The sequence below is a fragment of the Mustela nivalis genome, assembly GCF_964662115.1.
Source record: "Mustela nivalis genome assembly, chromosome: Y".
NCBI lineage: Eukaryota > Metazoa > Chordata > Mammalia > Carnivora > Mustelidae > Mustela > Mustela nivalis.
In genome coordinates this window covers 31,584,626-31,605,059 of record NC_139041.1, presented here as the reverse complement: position 1 = coordinate 31,605,059, position 20,434 = coordinate 31,584,626, and the positions used below count along the sequence as shown (strand labels likewise).

Here is a 20,434-nt window from a genome sequence, read left to right as displayed (position 1 = left end):
GGGCCCTTGGAGGGCAACTGGGATTGTCCTGTGAGGTCTTCGAGAGAGCTGCTCGGGGCACAGACCAGGGTTCTTACGTGCCTGGGGGTTCGGTTAGATGCGCTTGAGAAGGACACGGGGTAGTGAGACTGTGGACGCTGTCAGCTCTTGGCAATCTTTGCAAGAAGCATGGCTCTGAATTCACGTGTGTCTCCGGAACCAGAAACTCCAGGGAGAGAGAGCAGATGACTACCAGGGCTTGGCGAGGGGAGAGAGGGACTACTAGTGGTTACAAGGTTTCCTTTCAAGTGTGGACAACGTTCTGGAATGGGACAGTGTGAGTGTCCCCCTACACTGTGCATGGATGAAATGCCACCAAAGCGTGCACTTTAACACGGTGAAATGCCACTTTCAGACGGTTCAAATGGCCAGTTTTATGTTCTGTGTGCTTTCCCACATAACAAAAATATGGCTACGAAAGGAAAGGGTAAGGAGAGACAGTGGGTGTAAGGCGATGCGAAGACATTTTTCTTCCTGGGAAGGGGATAACTGTACAAGTTTTATAGGTTTTAGCGAGTTGAAGTCAAGGAGCCCGTAGAGAAGGCAGCTGAAGGTGGAGGACAAGGGGTGCGAAACTGCTCAGAATGGGTGCTGAGGACCAGGCTGTGGACTTGGGCAAAGGGAGGATGCTGACAGGTCAGAAGGAAGACGGAAAAGGCGGGGGAAGCTCGCTGGCTCATGGAGCAGCCACCTGAACTCCGCTCTGACTTGACTGTTCTTTTCCGTCTAGCAAACAGAGGAAACATATCACCCAACCACCCAAGGAAGCAGAAATGGGAAAGGAGGCTTAGATGAGCAGTAAAGAATGTGGCATCACCACCCTGGGTCATGTTGGAGGAAGCTGCAGGGTGAAATGAAGCCGTCTCTAAGCGGTACCAGGGCCAGATAATACTGGAATTCATGGCACACACCACCCCCCGCAACGGCACAGCCCCTGAGGCCAGTTGGTAGGTCAATTAGGTTTTCTTCAGCAGGAAAAGAGGCAATTGTTGTCTGATGCTAGATCAGAAAAAGCAGATAACTGTGCTGATCTAGGGTTAGGCTTGGCAAAATGGGCAGAACAGGAAGACAACGCAGGATCTTGAAGTTGTGACAAGCGAACTACTAAGGAAATGCTTGTTTGCCCTTTGGTCTGATTTTGGAAACCTGAACTGTTTTTTTTTTTTTTTAATAAGATCTTATTTATTTATTTGACAGACAGAGATCACAAGAAATGGGCACAGAGGAGCAGAGGAGGTTGGACAGCAAGTGACCCAGTGAGCCTTTACATGGGTTAATCAGTGGCAAACTTCCCTCAGTTACCAAAAAGATGATTTGTAAATATTTATGACACAAGCCATTGGGATGTGGAGGGCTGATGCCTCAGAGGGAGATATATTTGCAGACTTTGAAAACTTCCTTATTTGGGAGAGCGGGAGAGCACGAGTAGGAGGGGCAGAGGGAGAGGGAGCCCCAAGCAGACTCTGTGCTGAGCTCGGAGCCCGATGCAGGGTTTGATCTCACGACCCTGAGATCATGACCTGAGCTGAAACCAAGAGTGGGGCGTTAAACCGCCTGAGCCACCCAGGCTCCGCACCTCGAAGGAACAGAAAGAGGTCCCAGTTATCACAACTTCCCCAGCTCTGAGGACGAGGCAAGATGAATTCAAGTGAAACAAGTGGACCCAGAGTAGATCAGAGATCAGGAGCGTCATACCTGCAGCTCACCGCAGGTTCAACGTGGCGTCCCTCTCCCCACACTGGCTTCCAGAAAGGCCTGGAGGTGAGAGAGACGCAGACAAGAAAGAAGGACTGTGCTGAGCTTTGTATGAGGCTAGAATCACACTGATTTTGGAATCCCATTATTGCTCCTCCCTCTTAATGTGTCTGCTGTAGGCCAGTGCATTATACCTCGTGATACTTCTGTCCAGAACCAAGTGGTGTGTCCAGTTAACTAGCAGAGGCTGACCCCATTAGTGTTTAGCACATCAAAAGAATTCTCAAAAGGACTATCTGTCACTTTTTTATGGTTTAAGAGACATCAAATACCGTGCTCCTGGTTTTAATGGACTTCAGTAAACAGAGACAGGACTTTCATCTGTGAATGTCCTCCATGCCTGACACAGCCCTCGGTAAAAAATGAATGAAAAAAAAAAATCAACTGTCTTATCTATTTGATCTACCTGAAGGCTTTGGTAAAAATCAATCTTGATCATAAAGATGAAGCTGATAAGCGTTTCTAAAATGCTTGACAAGACGATTACAAAGAGAAGCAATGCGTCAGTAGCCCTGAATTCCTGCCTTCGGTGTCTTCTCTGGCTCAAATGCCCAACAGCTTGAATGTGTCCACTTTGTGCCATCAGCAGAATTACCTCTCTAATTTCACCTTGACATGAAAACAAAAGGAGAATCTTCTTTTTGTTTATACTTTTTTGGCTCAAAGTCTATACATAATTTTGTGGCTGGATTTAATTTTACCTTTGCACATGGAGACGTACCGACACTTGTAATGCAGGGATGATTTATTACAGTTGGGCATAACCCAACCATTGACATTTCTTCTACGCGAAGGATGAACGTGGCCTCCTCTTGGTCGATTTTCTCCCAGCTGCAGGACATACACATGAGGCTCTGTAGACGGGGTCAAGGGGACATCTGCACGGGGACACGTATTGTGTGCTACACACAGGAGACAGATCTACTTTTATGATCTTCAGTGTCAACCACGGAGAACCAAATGACTATGAACAGCCTCACCGTCGGCTGCCTCGGGAAATCCCCGAAAACTGTGTTCTACTATTTTTATGGACTACGTCAGGAGCTGCAGTTTTGGGGGCAAAATGAGAAAGAACTCTTTTCTATGTATATGCTCCAGAATTCCTGTAACTTCTCTATCTAGAAACAGGCGAAATTACCCATACACAAATTACCCAGTTCTACTTAGCGGAAGTTCCCACAGTACCTGGGACTACTCAGTAAGGCGTCAGTTAGGTAAAGGAAACACATCTAGAGTAAAAACCGAACAATGAGAGCGGTATCTTCAGGAATCCAAATATAACTTTTGCAGGCAGATCAATAAAAAGTCTTGGGAAACTTTCACATTACAATGTATGTTTTCTGATCGTGCAGTAAAATCAATCAGGTACAGAACAAATAGACTGGTTTTGAGTCTAACGCTAACGAGCTCTGCCACTCTGGGCAGGATAACGAAGTCCCTGGACTTTCTGTTACATGGAGGGGCCTAGACTGACTAATGTAATCGTAAAAGTCCCATGAATTCATGATATCATGGATTATATCCTTCTGGTCTTTATTAGAAAACTACATATTATTTTGCAGGATCCCTTGACTCGACTGGAGGATGTCTCCTGCCTCGAACACATATCATTTTTTTAAGCTGCTGTAACGAATTCTCTCTAGTCCTACATTGTATTTGAATGACTGACACTTAATTCACCCAGATTTTTAAGACAGTTTTGCTCAGCTCTCAGGAGACTAAGCTACTATGTATCATTTATAAAATATTTACAGCATCAGTAGAGAGCTCTGAATCACAAATGGCTTCTATTTTAAATCACGAGAGACTGTCTAACATTTTCAAACTTGGCTTTTCAATGTATTCTCAATCTCACTTAATTTATGATCTAAATTTGAAACAGTTCTAATCAAATATGTAGTCTAATAATCTTATTGATGGAATTTTTATCTATATATTTGCGTTTTGTTTCATAACGATAATTGGGAAGGATTCACAACAAAATCAATTTTCTAAGTTGAAGTTGGAAGCCTCAGGGTCCTATTTTTTTTTTAAATCTTATTTTTCTGCAAAAAGCCACGTTTAGTCTAAATTGCATTATTAAATTGTCTATAATGACATTTAAAAGCTGAAGGAGTTTAATTCCACAATAACGGTTTCATTTTTAAATTCGAGACATCTTCAGTTTATGCAACTTGCCTGACATTGCACAGCTGTTTTTATTTTTAGTCTAATGGGGGAATTTCACTCATCAAAGATGCTATGACAAGTGAATGTCCCCGTCTACATTGCATTTGGTGACGTGGCCCACTTGCAAGCCAACAAAATGTCAAGAAATACCATTAAAATCCTTTTAGCTGCAAAGACACTGAATTCTCATTCTTTTCAAGTTCTTACTCTGTGAGGGGTTATTACAAGAAAAGTTTACATGCAAAAAAGTCCACTAATTTATGTAACATGCTTACTATATATCATTAAGTAAAGAAACTCGGGCTCCTCTTTGGATCCGAATGCATCACTAATCACAACCACGTGGCTATGCTGCAATGGTGCAGCGTGCGATAGCCTAGCGGGCAGTTAGCAGGTGTATTTTAGGGTTTTCACTAAGGAATGATGGGTTTGCATAGAATAGAAACATCCAGTCCTCTGCTCGTCTCTGTGTTGTGTGGGATACTCGTGTAACTTCTACTAAATGCTGCCCGATATAAAAACTAGACAAATTCTAGGGATCGGTGTTGTTACTTGTTAAATGCCCAGCTCCCTTTCAAAGTACACAATAAATCTATATATTTTTAAAGATTTTATTTATTTATTTGAGAGAGAGAGAGTGCATGAGGGGAGACGGGTGGAGAGAGGGAGAAGAAGACTCATCTCTGAGCAAGGAGCCCGATGCGGGACTCGATCCCAGAACCCTGGGACCATGACCTGAGCCAACGGCAGGCAGTTAACTGACTGAGCCACCCAGAGGCCCCTAGATCTATTTTCCTTCATACAAATATATGATCTGGAGTTGTTTCTGAGCAAGGATGACTAAAAGGTACCAAACTGGAAGACCATTGCCATTTCTTCTTCAAAAAGCTTCCTTGCTGGTACTTCTCACTGAAGTTGGCCATAGGAATCCCAGAGGAGACCTGGGTCTTCCTTCTTGTCGCCTTAATGTTGGCTTGCTGATGGTCATGGGAAACACCCAGCTCACAGTTATTTCAGGATTTATTATAGAATGATGGTCTTTCCAAGTAAGGCTATTTGAGGAGGTAATGAAATCTCTATGTACTTTTATTTCTCCTCCATGCTTGCTTAAAATTCAATTCTGTTTACAAATATGTGTAATATATATATATATTTATATAAATTTATATATACATAAATATAAACATATATATATATACATAAATATAAACATATATATATTCTGGTTTGGAAAGATTTATTGGGAAATACAAGGAGTGTTAATGCATTATATGTGTTTTACATCCATACCTGTTGGAGCCGTGTTTCAGTGTTTTCAGGCACAAAGTAAGACCAATCTTTGGTAAAGGATAGTAAAAGCCCATGCACAACTTCAACAGTGTTGGGAAGATTTCTTAAAGGTCAAGCGCCTTTGACAACATGAACAAGGGATCTGTTATTCACATTACAAGACAAAAATGTTTTACAAAGATACGTAAGAAATGACGGTGAGCAGAAAATTCTATTCGGTTATTCATTTCCCTAAGATTTGCAAAACATTTTTCTGTGCAACATCTTCAGGTATTTTGAACTCAGCCATGTAGTCAGATGTTTCAGTATAAAATATATGGTGTTTGTAGGGAATCCGGGTGGTGCAATCGGTTAAACGCCCCACTATTGGTTTCTGCTTGGGTTACGATCTCAGTGTCTTGAGATCGAGCCCTTGATAGGCCCCCAGCTTAGCACGGAGTCTGCTTAAGATTGGGTCTCTCTCTCCCTGTCCCTCTGCCCCTCCTCCCTATGCTCCCTCTCTTTTAAATAAATAAATCTTTTTATAAAAAATAGGGTGTTCGTATGTGGAGATTACAGGAATGATTTCCTACCCTTTTCTTTATTTCCCATTGTTACTTTTTCGTTTGTTTCTGAGAGCTGTGTTTGCCTAATAAAGGCTCCCTTTTCCACAGACCTAGTCTTCTCTTTTTATGAAATTACTGAAAATTATTTTTTTTTTAATTCTACAAAATCTAGACAAGCAACATTCTTGCTTTTAAATGTAAGCTCACTTACGATTTTCTCCCCAACAGCATCGCAGCTTTTCAGGAGCCAGGGAACCAAAACCAAAGAAGGCCGTGCAAGTAACAATTGGTGCACCTGTCAGACTGGGGCGGGGGGCGGGGCTGGTTCACAGTCATCACCTGAAAGCCCTTTCTGGTTCTTCATTAGGGGAAAGCAGAAGGCTCACCCCACCTCATGCAGATGTAGGTCTCTGATTTGTGAACGGCAGAGTATTTGAGTCAGATATCAAATCTTTCCGTCAGGAATTCCTAGCTCCACTATCTGTGGTTCCTTTAATGCAACCAATATCGACACACTCTCCTCTCCCTTGAATGTCCTAGACAATCTCAAATTTTAAAAAGGGTATTTTATTCTGTAGTTTTAAAATAAAAAAAAAAACTTCAATCTCTGTTAGCAGATGGCCTCGCCAGTACTTATTTGAAAATACAGTTAGGTCTATTTTTGAAGCTTCCTCTGTCACATGAATGCAGAAATCATCTTCATGAGATGAGTATTAATTTTAGTAATTGCCAAAAACTACCTAATGCAGGGTCTTTGTTTCAAGACATACCGTGATACTTTTGAAAAGATATTTTGAGGGCTGAAAAGGAAAGTTCCAGCATAATCATGAAGAGATATTTAAAAAGGTAGAGAATGGACTTGTATAAACCTAAATAACTGTTGGTATAAGGTAAAATAAGTACGATTACTATGATGACGCTTCTCATTAAGGACTCAGAAGCATGATTTAAGCATTATCGCTGGAGGAAGATACAGATGAAGATAAGGAAAACATAGAAGACAAGTCCCGAATGAAGGTTGCGCGCAGCCGAGTGCACAGAAGCGAAGCCACAAAGAATAGAGGACACACTCTGCCGATCCTGGGAACTCCTCACACAGTAACCGAACATGGACATTCATCCTGGGAGGGGCCAACCAGAGCTTGCTCCCTGGACTCTCCTCGGCCCCAGCAGGATGAAGCCAGTTTCCAAATCCCGGACATGCTGGTACCATTGGGGTTTCTCGCCCGTGTTTCACAGAGAGTAGAGGAAGCACAGCCCAACAGTGGGCAACAACAACTCACAATTCTAAGTCTCTGGTGCTTGGTTTGACGTTAAAAGGGTTGTTTTTTTTTTTTTTTTGGACCTTATTGAGAGCATTGCGAAATAGCTTTTTGTAGCACGGAACTTCACGAGAAACCAGACAACTGCTAATGGGGGACATCACAGCAAACAGAGCTGTAGGTGCTGGTGTGGGCCCTTCCCTACCCCCTTTGCTCCCCAGGTCTGGCTAACTGGCAGTCAGCAGGCAAGGACAGGGGAAAACTATAGGATTTTTTTTAAAGCTGTGGTTTTCAGGATGAAAACGTATCACGCAACCTAATTATTTCCTTACTTTGTGTATATTACTGTGCAGAACCCAAACTTCAGAGCTGTCAAAGCAAAGCTCAGAGATGGGGAAGGTTGACAGGGAAAATGCCAAACAAAACAAAAACAGCCCATTTTTCAAGGACAGGGTCTTTCAGTTCCATTAAAGTTCCTTGCTCTCCAAATAAGGAGGGGCAGTGACCCTAGAGCCAGTGTAGAAAATATGTCAACACAACCTAACAATGTCTAAAGGTTAAGTCATTTTCCTAGTCCGTTCATCCCAGCCACTCTGTTTGGACTTGTATTAATTGGGATTTATGATAAACATCTTGGATGCCGTGCGGTAAAACTGACCACCTCTCTAGAGCCTACCACGTTTCACGGGCAGCAAGTAACAAATGACTTCTTAAAAAATCAGTGTGAACCAGCTCCCTGAGGTCACAGACACTTGCTATCAACCACCCTTGGCTTAAAACCCTTGCCTTTTTAAAGACTAGTATACTTTGGGTGTCTCCGGAATGACGTCTGAGAGATAAAATCAGCATCACCAACAGGATAGGCCCAGGCTATGCGGCATTTCATTGCCTAAAACAGTGACTTCATGAACTCTCCTGGGTACAGAGAACGAAGATATTTTTCATAACTGTTTAAATAAATGTCATTCTGTTTATCAAAACAGAGAAATCTGGCAGGCATTTCAAACCATATGGGGCTTTTGAAAATATATGAGAAACATCTGATTATGTGTTTAGCTGAATATTATTAAAACTGCATGTAAGCCCTTGGGAGAGCATTTGGCCTAAGTTCCCTAAAATCACTCTCTAGAGCATCCTATGTTGTATTTTATTATGTCACAGAATTATTTCAATAGAAACAAAACAGAGCCTCAATGAAACCCACACAGCCTTCCATTATTGAGCTGATTCCATGAATCACAAGTTACAAATACCCATAGTCCTTTATTTTGACTCTGAGGATAATATAGAAAACCAAAACCTGTAGAGCTGCTCTGAACCATCGCTAGATCATCCAGGACCTTCTGTAACAACCTCATTCCTCCATGAAACATCAAAGGCTGCTTTCAAGGAATGTAAAGTAAACACCAGGGACCAACCAAGGCTTACTTCCTCTGTACTTCCACGTTTAATTAGATGTTTACCCAATGAATAGTCCTAGAGGCCAATGTCAAGTAGGGCTGCTAAGAAGAGCCCCCGGCAAAATATTCCAAGGTGGGATTTATAGAATATAGGATTTTTAGGAGGGGGGGCATCAGCGAGGCTGCCATTAATGAACGAAAAAGAAATGGTGCATATTAAAAAGCCTTTCACTAACCTCAAGTTGAAACCCAAAGCCTTGGAGAGAGCCCTGATAAGAAACTGCATCAAACAGATTTCGGAAGGGGATGAGAAAACTCAGGCAGCTGTGAACTCGAGTTGTGGCAGCAGAAATGTGTCTGCAAATCATGGTGGCTGAGACCCAGCAGGGAACATAAGCAGGGGGAATGGGAGAGGGAGCAGCAGGCTCCCCACGGAGCAGGGAGTCTGACGTGGGGCTCGATCCCAGGACCCGGGGATCCCCAGGGCACTCTAGGATAAAAGGTATGTACTATACACTTACTTATTCCTACTTTTTATTTTGGGGGATATTCGAGCGTATATTTTTAGAAATACCATTGTTGAACTGTAATGAACATTATGTTATCAATTTAAGTCACAAGTGGGGTTGCCAGATAAAACACAAGACACTTTGTTAAACTTGAATTATATGTTCATAAAACATACTTGTACCAAAAAATTATCTGGTGTTTATCTGAAATTCAACTCCCAGCAGGCCTACCCATGTTTTCACGTGCTGCACCTGGCAAGGTTAGCCCTAAGCACAAATTGCACATGTCCTTAAAAGACCAAAAATCAGAAGACATGGAAAGAATATTTCTTCCCATTCAGGAATCGTATAAAGAACAAAGTACAAATAGGCTACAAGTCAATAGTGCTTTGGCTGTGAACTCGAGGAAGATGTGGGTGGAAAATCCCCTTGATCCAAGCACATCTTTGATCAGCTGGAAAAGGAAAGAGTCGCGTGCGTATGTCAGACACATGGGAATGGACAGGGCTGCGGCAAAGCATGGGAAATCGAGTCAGAAACAGCCTCCGAAGCCGGAATGGGAGCATCAGAAATGTCCTACGGAGAATTAATGCAGGCGGGCAGACTAGCCCGGCCAGCAAGCAGCACCACATACAAGTACAAGGCAGGGACCAGCAAGTGTGTTTTGGGGGAGAGACTGACAGCCAATGTCTTCAGCCTGGGGGTCACGGAGTCTCCGTCACGCCTACGGGACGCTGCCTTTGCAGGTCCGCAGCGGCCACGCACAGCACAGAAAGGAACGGGTGCAACTGCGTCCTGATAAAACGGTAAAACTAGGAGACGAGCTGGATTGGACCCTTCAGCTCTAGTCTGCCGACCCCTGACCTAAGGCACGAGAAGAGTTCTCACGTCATACGGTTGATGCGATTTTTACTCAGAGTTGCTAAAACCAATTGCAAAAAATGCGACGTGCGGCCAGTGCACTCTAACTGAATATGCCGGAAACAGAGAAGCCTTGGTTTGTGATGCTCTAAAAACCCAAACCCTCCATGGGACGTGCAGGAAAGAGACTTCGTTAGTCATGACGTGAGTAACGACACCAGCCAGCTTGTTAAATCAGATCTCCCCTTCGACCGCTGGCAAGATAAAGAGGTTGGCTTATCCGCGATGCATTTCAGCACACACACCTCTCTCTTGCACTGAAAGCTCACAAGGAGGGCCTCGAAATCAAGGCCTTCATCCACCAGGGTGAACAGAGCGGGGACGAGCCAGCAGCAGGGAAGATTTCAACACATTTGAGAAACAGGAAGTGAACGTAAAATGATAATTGACGAGGAAGCGAAACATTACAGTCTGGGCTCTGGTCATGCTTGGTCCCCATTTAGGGCAGAGGTAAGACTGGAAATGGCCCTTCCAGAAAGTCTGGTAGCAAAGCAAAAGGAGAATTTTTAAATGTTGGATGAAAAAGTTATTTTTCCCATGTATCACGATTCAAATAATTCTTTCCAGAGAGTCTCAAACACACAGTCCAATGGTGTCCTGACTTGGAAAGAACAGCTTCAAGCACCTGAATCAATACACATTAGTAATCCCAATTTTATTAAATGCAATAGACAGGTGTCTCGGTCTACCACATTTTCACATTACCTTGAATTAATACCTGCAGAATAAAAAAAAAAAAAATTCTATGGGATTTCTTTGGGATTGGATGTGTTATCTAATAACTATGGAAACCTACTTCACCGAAACAAGGGATACTGGATTTACTTAAACTACAGTCAACCCCACCATATTCCATCTTATAAAATATTAATGCTAATATCATCTTAAAATTTGTACTTTTCATTAATAAGACATAAAACATACAGGTTGCTGGAATGATTCATTTTTACTTCAGTATCTTTTCTCTCTCATTAAATTAAGAGGAAAATAACACCATGATGTCTAATGGAATTATGTCTGAAATTTTATAGATTGTTCTTAATTAATTATTCCCAAAAGCCTAACACCAGCACATCTATTTACCAAAAGAATATTATGTCCTTTATCATATGCCTTGCCTAATCAGAACTAGCAACTTTATAAAAGACATCACATTGCATTACTGCAAATTAAATAATGAATAATAGGTTAGAGGTTTATTCTTGCTTATATAACCCATAACAAAAATGGATACATTCATTATATTAGCTCTTTACTGCTTTCAATAATCCATCTTACAAATGTCTATGATAATTTATTCCTTAGTAGGTCTTATGATGTTCTTGGAAACACATATTAACTCATTTATTTGAACTGAACTATTTCGTTAGACTGTTTTGACAGAAGGGAAGTTGGATATGGTTGATTACTTTGAAAAGAAGGCTGATTTGCTAATTACGTTATGTGGTGGAAATTTCCATTTCCTCAGGAAGCCTTATACATGATCCAAGGTTTTGACAAGTACATATGTAAGGCACATTTTTATTAAAAAAAAAAAAATGAAGCATTTGGAAAGATTTATTATAATTCAACAATACAGACTGTTCTCAATTCTGTATTTATTGAGGTGAAAAGAGCACCTCTAAGGAAAAACACAGGTAAAATTAATGACTATTTTACAAGTCCTGTTATTACTACTTTTGGTTTAATGATGAGAATCTGAGAAAATGGATGATTATAGTCACGGGCAATAAATCCTTTTGAAAATCAGTGTTTCCAACTGTTTGTTTTCACAAAAATCGAGGGATGACATAATTGAACAGGCAGCAGGGGTCCTTGGTAGGGGGCATCCTCCCCAGGGGAGATCTGGCAATCTCTGGTGGCAGTTTGCGATGTCACAACTGGGGATGTCCTACTGACATCTAGTGGAAGACGCCAGAGGTGCCGCTAAAAAAAGTCCCCAAAGCACAGAGCAGCTCCCTCTCCCCTTCAATAAATTAGCCGGCCCCAAGGGTCAGGAGGATGGAAGCTGAGAACCCTTATACGTGGATATACCAATACATTTAAGTCAGGAAAAACAGAAACTCCACTTATTAAAAGATTCATTTCAATAAATTTTATGTAACAATTATTGATACTTGCAGTTGAGTTGTGTGTTAATTAAACCGCGTCCCTTTATGTTGCTTGGATGAGTTGTACAATAATAAATGGAATCGTCCCACGAGCTAGAGGAGCTTTTTAAAACTCTTGGAATCTTATGGTCACATGCTTTTAAAGTAATACTTAAAATCATCTTCAGTTTGGTTTCGGATCATTGTCTTAGTCAGTTCGGGTGGCTGTAACCAACGACCAGAGACCGGAGAGCTTGGGAACCGTGGGACTGTATTTCTCACAGGTCTGGAGGCTGCGAGCCCCAGCTCAGGAGCCAGCATGGGCGGCTGAGGAACCTCTTCCTGGCTCCTCGCCGCGTCCTCGCACAGTGGAGGGATGAGGCACCTAGCTGGGCCGCTTTTATTTATGTATTTATTTATTGACTTACTTACTTAAAAGATTTTATTTACTTGAGAGAGAGAGAGAGAGAGAGAGAGAGAGCGAGCACAGACGGAGAGGGAGAGGGAGAACCAGGCTCTACACCAAGCAGAGAGCCCGACATGGGGCTTGATCCCAGGACCCTGAGATCCTGACCTGAGCTGAAGGCAGATGCTTCACCGACTGAGCCCCCTCAGCTGCCCTCTGGGCTTCTTTTATAAAGCCAGTAATCCCAATGATGAGACCTTCACCCTCGTGACCCAATCACTTCCCCAAACCCCATCTCCAAATAGCATCACCTTGGGGGTTAACATCTCAACATATGAATTCCGGGGGCGGGGGTGTGTGTGTGTGTGTGTGTATACTGACTATGGCAGAAAGGAAACTAAGTTATCAGTAAGAGATTTTCAAGCATCAAATATTACTATAAGGTAAAATTCTCTGAAGAAAGTGAATAAAAACTAAAATTCAACGAAGGAAACAAATGATGTAAAATTTCCCTATTCGGGGTGTCTGTGTGGCTCAATTAAGCGTCTGCCTTCAGCTCAGGTCATGATCCCGGTCAGGGTCCTGGGATGGAGCCCCATATGGAGCGCCCTGCTCAGCAGGGCGTCTGCTTCCCCCTCTCCCTCTGCTTGTGCTCCCTCTCTCAAATAAATAAATAAAATCTTTTTTTTAAATTACCCATTAATGAAGAGCTTTTTCAGTTTTTAGTCCATTATAGTAGGTATCAAATTTTTGCGGCAATTAGATTATATCAGACATGTTTAAAAGAGTGATAGATCACAGTTTTGTGCTCAGATGCTTACTTCTACAACGTGCTGGAAATTTCATCCCTTCCATCTAGTTAAGAGAGGATGTAAAATTTTATGCATAACGACGTACACTACAAATTGTACAGGCTGGTAGGATTCTCTCAGGAATATTCCAGCAAAAATGTCTGCAGACCACCCGTGGACAGGGCTGATCGAATTTCCTGGCGCTGTATGGGGCTCCAGACAGACGGGCAGAGATAAATCCTTTCCCGTTCCAGGTCCTCATGCCTTGTCCCCGCTCTCCCAGCCCCCAACGACTTGTCAAATCCAAACATACGAGTCATTCACAGCACTGAAAGGTTTTATGTAAGAATCCCTGCGTTCCTGGAGTAACTAAATAATATTTTGATGCAATGGGATCGAGCTGAAAAACTCTTGCCCCGCCAGACGTAAAGAGTGATTCTTCTGCATGAAGAGAAATGATCATGCAGAGTCTTCTTGGATTTCTTAATTTAAATACGCATTAAATTAATTTAAGACATATTTATAATCCCCTTCCTCTGAAGAGCGGAGGAAGGCATTTACCCGAGATTAAGAGATTTCCCTGCTTAGTGAAACCCAAGGGCTGGAAATTGGAAGATTTATTTCGATTTTTCCTGAGGGCAGTTGAACAACTTTTAAAGAAGGCAACACAAGATGGCACTATCTCCATCCTTTAATTCCCAGATATCCCCAAACAGAAGGAAACCGGGTGTTTCTATAGGGACCAACGGGGCGTAGGGAACTTGAAAATCAGTATGGACAACAGGAACAATGTTTAAATCAGGAAATTCTGTTTCTACTGTAGATATGTAACTCATCTTCCCCACTTTAAAAGTAGTGCACAATTCTTAATTTCTTCCTTATTTATTAACACAGCATCGTATAGGTAGACTGCCTACGCTTATATGGACAGAGTCAAAGGAAAAAATGAAGAAAAAAATAAAATGTGAAATCTGCAAACCAGCACAGAGTAGCAGCATATTATGGCTTCTTTTTCCCTTTAAAAAATAAACTGTGTAATTTTACCTGAGCCCAATAAACTGACTCAGAGGACTAAAACAAAGATGTCTATTTGCAGTCATTTATATATTTCCTGAGAACTACACACGCATTTATTTAAGAGCGGACCACATATTCCATAACTGATTGTGCAGAACAAAAAACTGTATTCACTCTGGGGATGTCCGAGTTTATCTGAAAAGGTATCTGAGAAGCCAGCCAGACCTCATGCGCTGCTCTTACCAAGTTGTGTGAATTTTGTAGACATTAAAAAAAAAACAAAACAAAAAACTCTCAGTGCCTCACTTAGTCTGTTCCTCTCTAAAAACAGACATAATTTCACCTACCTAATTCTCAAGAATGAAAAAGCCAGTGAAAGTCCCTCACAGAGCAGGTATCACATAGAGGGGCTCATTAAAACAGTAACAACAGCCAAAAAATAAAATAAAGTAAAACAAAACAAAACAGTAACAACGACCAATGATCACTCAGCTGTTAGCGCTGATTAATTAGGATCTTCTTTCAAATGGGTATGTGGTGTATGAATCCTTCCACAAAGAGGCTGGTCGTAAGGAAATTAAGAATTTTCTAGCTTTGGAGCCTTTCTTTCTATACTTTGCTGCCCCTTCAAATGTAATATCAGCAAATCACACCTTTTTGGGGGGGATAATTTTATAGCCATGATATCTCCCTTCAAAACTAGATTTTATATATTATCGTTAACTATTCAATAAAAGAGAATATTTTAGCACACAGATGTCTGTGCTTTACTTTCTCAATCAGTTAACATAAAGAACTTGGAAATTTTACTCTATTATGCTCGTTTTAAGGTGCAGAAATGGAGGGGTTGAGGAGGGAGTTTTGAGACTCAGCACAGAGCAAGTAAAGGGTGAATCTGAGATTTCAGCAAACGTCTGTCTTTTCGCAATTCCCAGAGGCACTCGCTAGTCCTGCCTGCTGCCTTTGGGGACATTTTCTCCTTCTTCCAGGAAATATGAAGTGCAGCTGAGCAGAGACGTCTGGAGAAGCCTGCTGCGGGTGGAAGGCTCCCCCTGTGCAAGTCATGCTTGCTCCGAAACTCAGGAGCTCACCTGGCCTGGCCAGGCAGTCAGCCGGCCGGAGAGGAAGGGTACCAGAGCCCTCTGCCACCCACCCCTCCTCTTCCTGGCTCTCCATCCTACTCTGGCTGCACATCTGCTCCTCTCACCGTGCTCTGAGCTTGCTCTCATTTGCTTGGATAGAGCTGGGGCTGGATGCCTTCCATTCTGAGTTCCCCGTTTATTTGTAGTTCTGGCCTAGAGCCTCCACACATGGATTTCTTCTAGTCCTGATGACGGTGATGGGTTACGGTTAGGGTTGGTGATGATGATGGTGGTGGTGGTGATGATGATGATGATGGTGACGATGATGATGATGGTGATGGTGGTGACAATGATGATGGTGATGATGGTGGTGATGATGGTGACGATGATGATGATGGTGGTGATGGTGATGATGATGGTGATGTGATGATAATGATGATGATGTTGATGACAGTGATGATGGTGACGATGATGATGGTGGTGATGGTGATGATGATGGTGATGGTGATGTGATGATAATGATGATGATGTTGATGACAGTGATGATGGTGACGATGATGATGATGGTGATGGTGATGATGATGATGATGGTGATGTGATGATGATGTTGATGACAGTGATGATGGTGACAATGATGGTGATGGTGATGATGGTGATGGTGGTGACGATGATGGTGATGATGATGATGGTGATGGTGACGGTGATGGTGGTGATGGTGACGGTGATGATGGTGATGGTGGTGGTGGTGATAAGTGATAGATCAGTGTTTCCTCTATGCAAGCTTCTCCCCAGTTGCTGGTGCTTGTCTAGGAATTGTCCAGACCACCTGGTGATGGTGCTGTGGATACTTAACCCCCCAAACTGGCCTTCGGAAGGCAAAGCCTGCTTCTGGAGCTCCTTCAACACACAACGTCTTCTCTTAAATGCAGAACTCCCAGAAGCAAAAGCCCGGCTGCTCTCACGTACATGCCATCATGGATCAAGGCTCATATTTTATCCCATTCACTGCACTTTCAAGGAGTCTCTGGTCCGCAAACTGGCTGCTTCCCATAAGAGATCTGGAATCCCAGCACTTCCTGTCCTGGGGCACCACAGGCAGCTTCAGATAAAAGGCTTACGTCACTACTCTCCCTGCCACCTTGTTCTGACCTGACGGTTTGTGGCTTCCTACACCTGAAGTAGATGTGGTGTCCGGGTCAGTGTGGAGGCTTTGGGATGGACACATTTGTGTCTCTCAAGTGCATCTGAACACGCACGGCCACCACCCAAGCTGGAAGGACCGAATTCCGAAAACACTGGTCTGCAACCATCGGTGGCCTGGAGAGTCCCCCCTGAGCCCTTCCACAAGCCTGCCTCGGTATAGAGGGCCCTCGGATGAGGTAGGACTGTGAACGCAGGGCAGGACTGGCCTCCCGTACGGGCCCCCATGGGGAGCAGGCCGTGGGTTCTCGGCCAGAATTCCTCCGCCTTGCCTCTGCCATTTTCAGGCCTCACGGCTTTGCTTCCTTTTGCTCTTCTCACATTCTTTTTATCGAAGGAAGTCAGCTTCAAAGATTTTTTGAAAGCAATACAGTGTCAACTTCTATCCAATGAGAAAGTGAAGAGACCTGGAGCTCACTGTCATCTCCTAGCACCGCTGTATGCTACCTCTTTAACATTACAGAGGTGCCCTTGCCCTGAGCCCTCTCTTTCAGGATGCATAATCGAAACACTCGTCCAACGGTAGACTCTGGGACAGGGCTCTCTGTTCCCTTTCCAAATTCGCGCTGTGCCATTTACCTGCTATTTGAACTCATTGTTTCTCAGAAATCCCCACTTGCTGCCTTCTTCAAGGTTAGCGCCGCAGAGTTAACTTGCCGTTGGGAGCGCTCCTTCAGGAAAGATGCTGTATCAGCACAGCAGCTCCGGATCTCCTGTGAGTGCTCACACCAAGTCTCAGGTACAAATAACAGCCTCTGAAAATAAATTCTTTCTCGGGGTGCTTGGGTGGCTCAATCCGTTAAGTGTCTGCCTTCGGCTCAGGTGGTGACTCCAGAGTCCTGGGATCGAGCCCCAGGTCAGGGGCCTCCTGCTCAGCGGGAGCCTGCTTCTCCCTCTCCTCCCTGTGTGTGCTCGCTCGCTGTCTCTGTCACTATGTCTCTCTCTCTCTAATAAATAAATAAAATCTAAAAAAAAATTAATGAATAAATAAATTCATTCTCGAACTTGCTGTCATCTAGAAGGTAAAGATGCCCTTTGCGTGATGTGTTTAGTGGGTTTGAATCCATCGGACTCAGCTAGGAAGAAATCACCCCAGTGTTAGGCTTCTCTGCCGAAAGTTTTCACCATAACCCAAACTTGGAGTGGCCATCACAGTCCCTGCAAAGTCCCCAGATTCCTTCTCATTTTGACTCCTTGATTCCCCAGACAATGAGAAAATAGAGAAAATACATCCTTCAAATTCTAAAACATTATTAAAAGTGGAAGTCATTTAATTATTATTTTTTATTATCATAGAAATTGTCAAACAGCCCAAAATAGACAGACTAGGATGATAAACTCCTAGGTATCCACTGTTCCGTCTACTGTCCACATTTTCCGAGACCGCACTCAGGTATTTTTCCTTTGGTGAAACATTTTTATAAAACTCTCAGACATCAGGTGACCCACTGTCCCTATGTGCTCTGGACTGTCCCGATGTCAATGCTGAAAACACAGTATCTCAGAAATCCACTCAGTCCCAGGCAAAAAGGAACAGTCGGTCAAGACTTCATCATTTGCCTGGAACTTCTTCACGGTAGATCTCTAACAATAAGGGCTTTACAAAACATGACCACAATACAAATATTACACCAAGCTAAATGAATGGCTATTCCTTGGTATCCTATAATACCAGTCATGTTCATTTTTCCTGGACTTTCTGCAAAAAGATGACCTTTTTGTTGCTAATGTGTTCGAATCAGGATTCCTGAGACTGGTCCTGCATTTCTCTCCATCTGTGGGAGCTCCCCAGCCTCTCCCCTTCCTGTGTCATTGATTTCTTTAAGAATCGGGAGTCATTTTTCCTACAAAGTGTCCCCATTCTAGGTGGTGAAAGTTGACACTGCAGTCATTTTTAACATGCTCCTTTCTGGCATGTATTTTTATAAAAGTGATGATTGGCTCTAGAAACTCGACTAGATTCATGGTTAATTTGGGGGGGCACGGATATTTCCTAGGGGGTGCTAGCTGGATCTTTCCTAGCTGGCTGCATCCCAGCTGGAGGCACATGGAATATTGCTAAGACTGACGAAACCTAGGAAGTGCCCCCCTGATCTCTCACTTGAAGGTTTCAGCAGCCGCCAATGTTCATGATATCATGAGGGGTGGCAAAGCAAGACATTCTAATTCTACTATCCTTTCTTTATTTATTCAGTTATTCTCCGCAAAGAATAACTTTCCATCATTGACTTGTTATTATGAAATACGATCCAGACAGGAAAGGCAGGATAAACGTGTGACACTTTTTTCTCCTTTATTTATTTTCCAAACAAATAGCTGGTGCCCTAAAGATGACCAACAAAGCTTTTTTTTTTTTTTTTTTTTTTTTTAAGATTTTATTTATTTATCAGAGAGAGAGATGGGGAGAGAGCGAGCACAGGCAGACAGAATGGCAGGCAGAGGCAGAGGGAGAAGCAGGCTCCCTGCTGAGCAAGGAGCCCGATGTGGGACTCGATCCCAGGACGCTGGGATCATGACCTGAGCCGAAGGCAGCTGCTTAACCAACTGAGCCACTCAGGCGTCCCCCAACAAAGCTTTTTTGAGGGGAAGTGGAGAGGGGGAGAAGTAGCGTTTTGAACTCTCTGGTAGCTGTTCTCTGATGCATTTTCATAATTGACTTAGTCGCCATGCACATGCGAATGTCTATGATACTCTACCGTAATTTCCTCAACAGGTGCGCACACGCAAATTTGCAAAGACCTATAAATATATGGCACAGTACCTTCCTTCCGTTCTCTCCGTGGGGGGAACCTTTGCCCATTTCAGCAGCAATCATGGTGATGACCATGGTAAGCACAAGGCAAATGTATCAAATCCGTAAAAAGGATACTGTTCTCTTTGCATTATTATTTTTTTAAAGATTTTATTATTTGTTTGAAAGACAGAGCATAAGTTGGGGGAGGGGACACGGAGGGAGAGGGAGAAGCAAGCTTCCTGCTGAGCAGGGAGCCCGATACGGTTCGATCCCAGGACACTGGAATCATGACCTGAGCTGAAGGTGGGCACTTACTGGACTGAGTCACCCAGGTGCCCCTTGTCTTGGCACTATTATTTCTGTTCTTCCTGACCCTTGAGCACTACCTTCTCAGGATGGCTCGTTTTAGGTCCATGGCATCTAGCCTTGCGATCACCTAGCCACTCTGTGCTCCCAACTTTCTTCCCTCTGCATCCCATCTCTCTTCTGAAATGTTCCTTCTGACCTCTACCTGAAATCCGGCCCAGAGGAGAAGAACAGTTTCATTAAACTCATGTCCACCAAGATTCATGCTCTTAACCTCGTAACTCCGTGTTCCTTCTCCTCCTAACCCTTTCTTCAACTACCAGAATCTAGATCTTAAAAGAAGTCAATCCTGGGGCACCTGGGTGGCTCAGTCAGTTAAGTGTCTGCCTTTGGCTCAGGTCATGATTCCAGCGTCCAGGGATGGAGACCCCCACCCCCCCGCCCTGTCCTTGGGCTCCCTGCTCAGCGGAAAGTCTGCTTCTCCTTCACCCTCTGCCCCTCCCCCTGCTCATGCTCTTGTGAGCTTCCTCTCTCTCAAATAAATAAATACATCATCTTAACAAAACAAAAACAAAAACTCAATCCTTAGGTCCAAGGGAACAAAGGTTTGATTGCATTTTTCCTAAGCTCTTGGTTCATGGAACCTTAAAAAAGAAGGGAATCTTGCCTTCTTTTGGGGACAACATAGATGGACCTTGAGGGCATTATGCTAAGTGAGAGAAGCCAGACAGAGGAAGGCATATCATTTCTAGGTGGATTCTCAAAAGACAAAGAAAGAGAATGTTGAAGTCCCAGCTACAGAGAGTAGAAAGGTGGTTTCCAAGCGCGGAGAGAAGGAAAGAGGAGGAGGTGGGTGCGCGTGTACGAACTTTCAGGTGTGAAATGAGGAAGGTCTGGGAAGCTGATACGGAGCTTGGT

General features: G+C 43.3%; 1 protein-coding gene across 1 annotated transcript in view; it reads right to left on the bottom strand.

Moving 5' to 3' along the window:
* Positions 1-1,752: 1,752 nt before the first annotated feature.
* LOC309856939 (uncharacterized protein) overlaps positions 1,753-20,434 on the bottom strand; it is a gene marked incomplete at its 3' end in the record, with an annotated part of 342,932 nt that continues 324,250 nt past the window's right edge. Inside the window, exon 5 of the mRNA XM_082718744.1 lies at positions 1,753-1,794. Coding sequence (XP_082574870.1) covers positions 1,753-1,794 — 42 coding nt within the window. The remainder of the gene's footprint in view (positions 1,795-20,434) is intronic.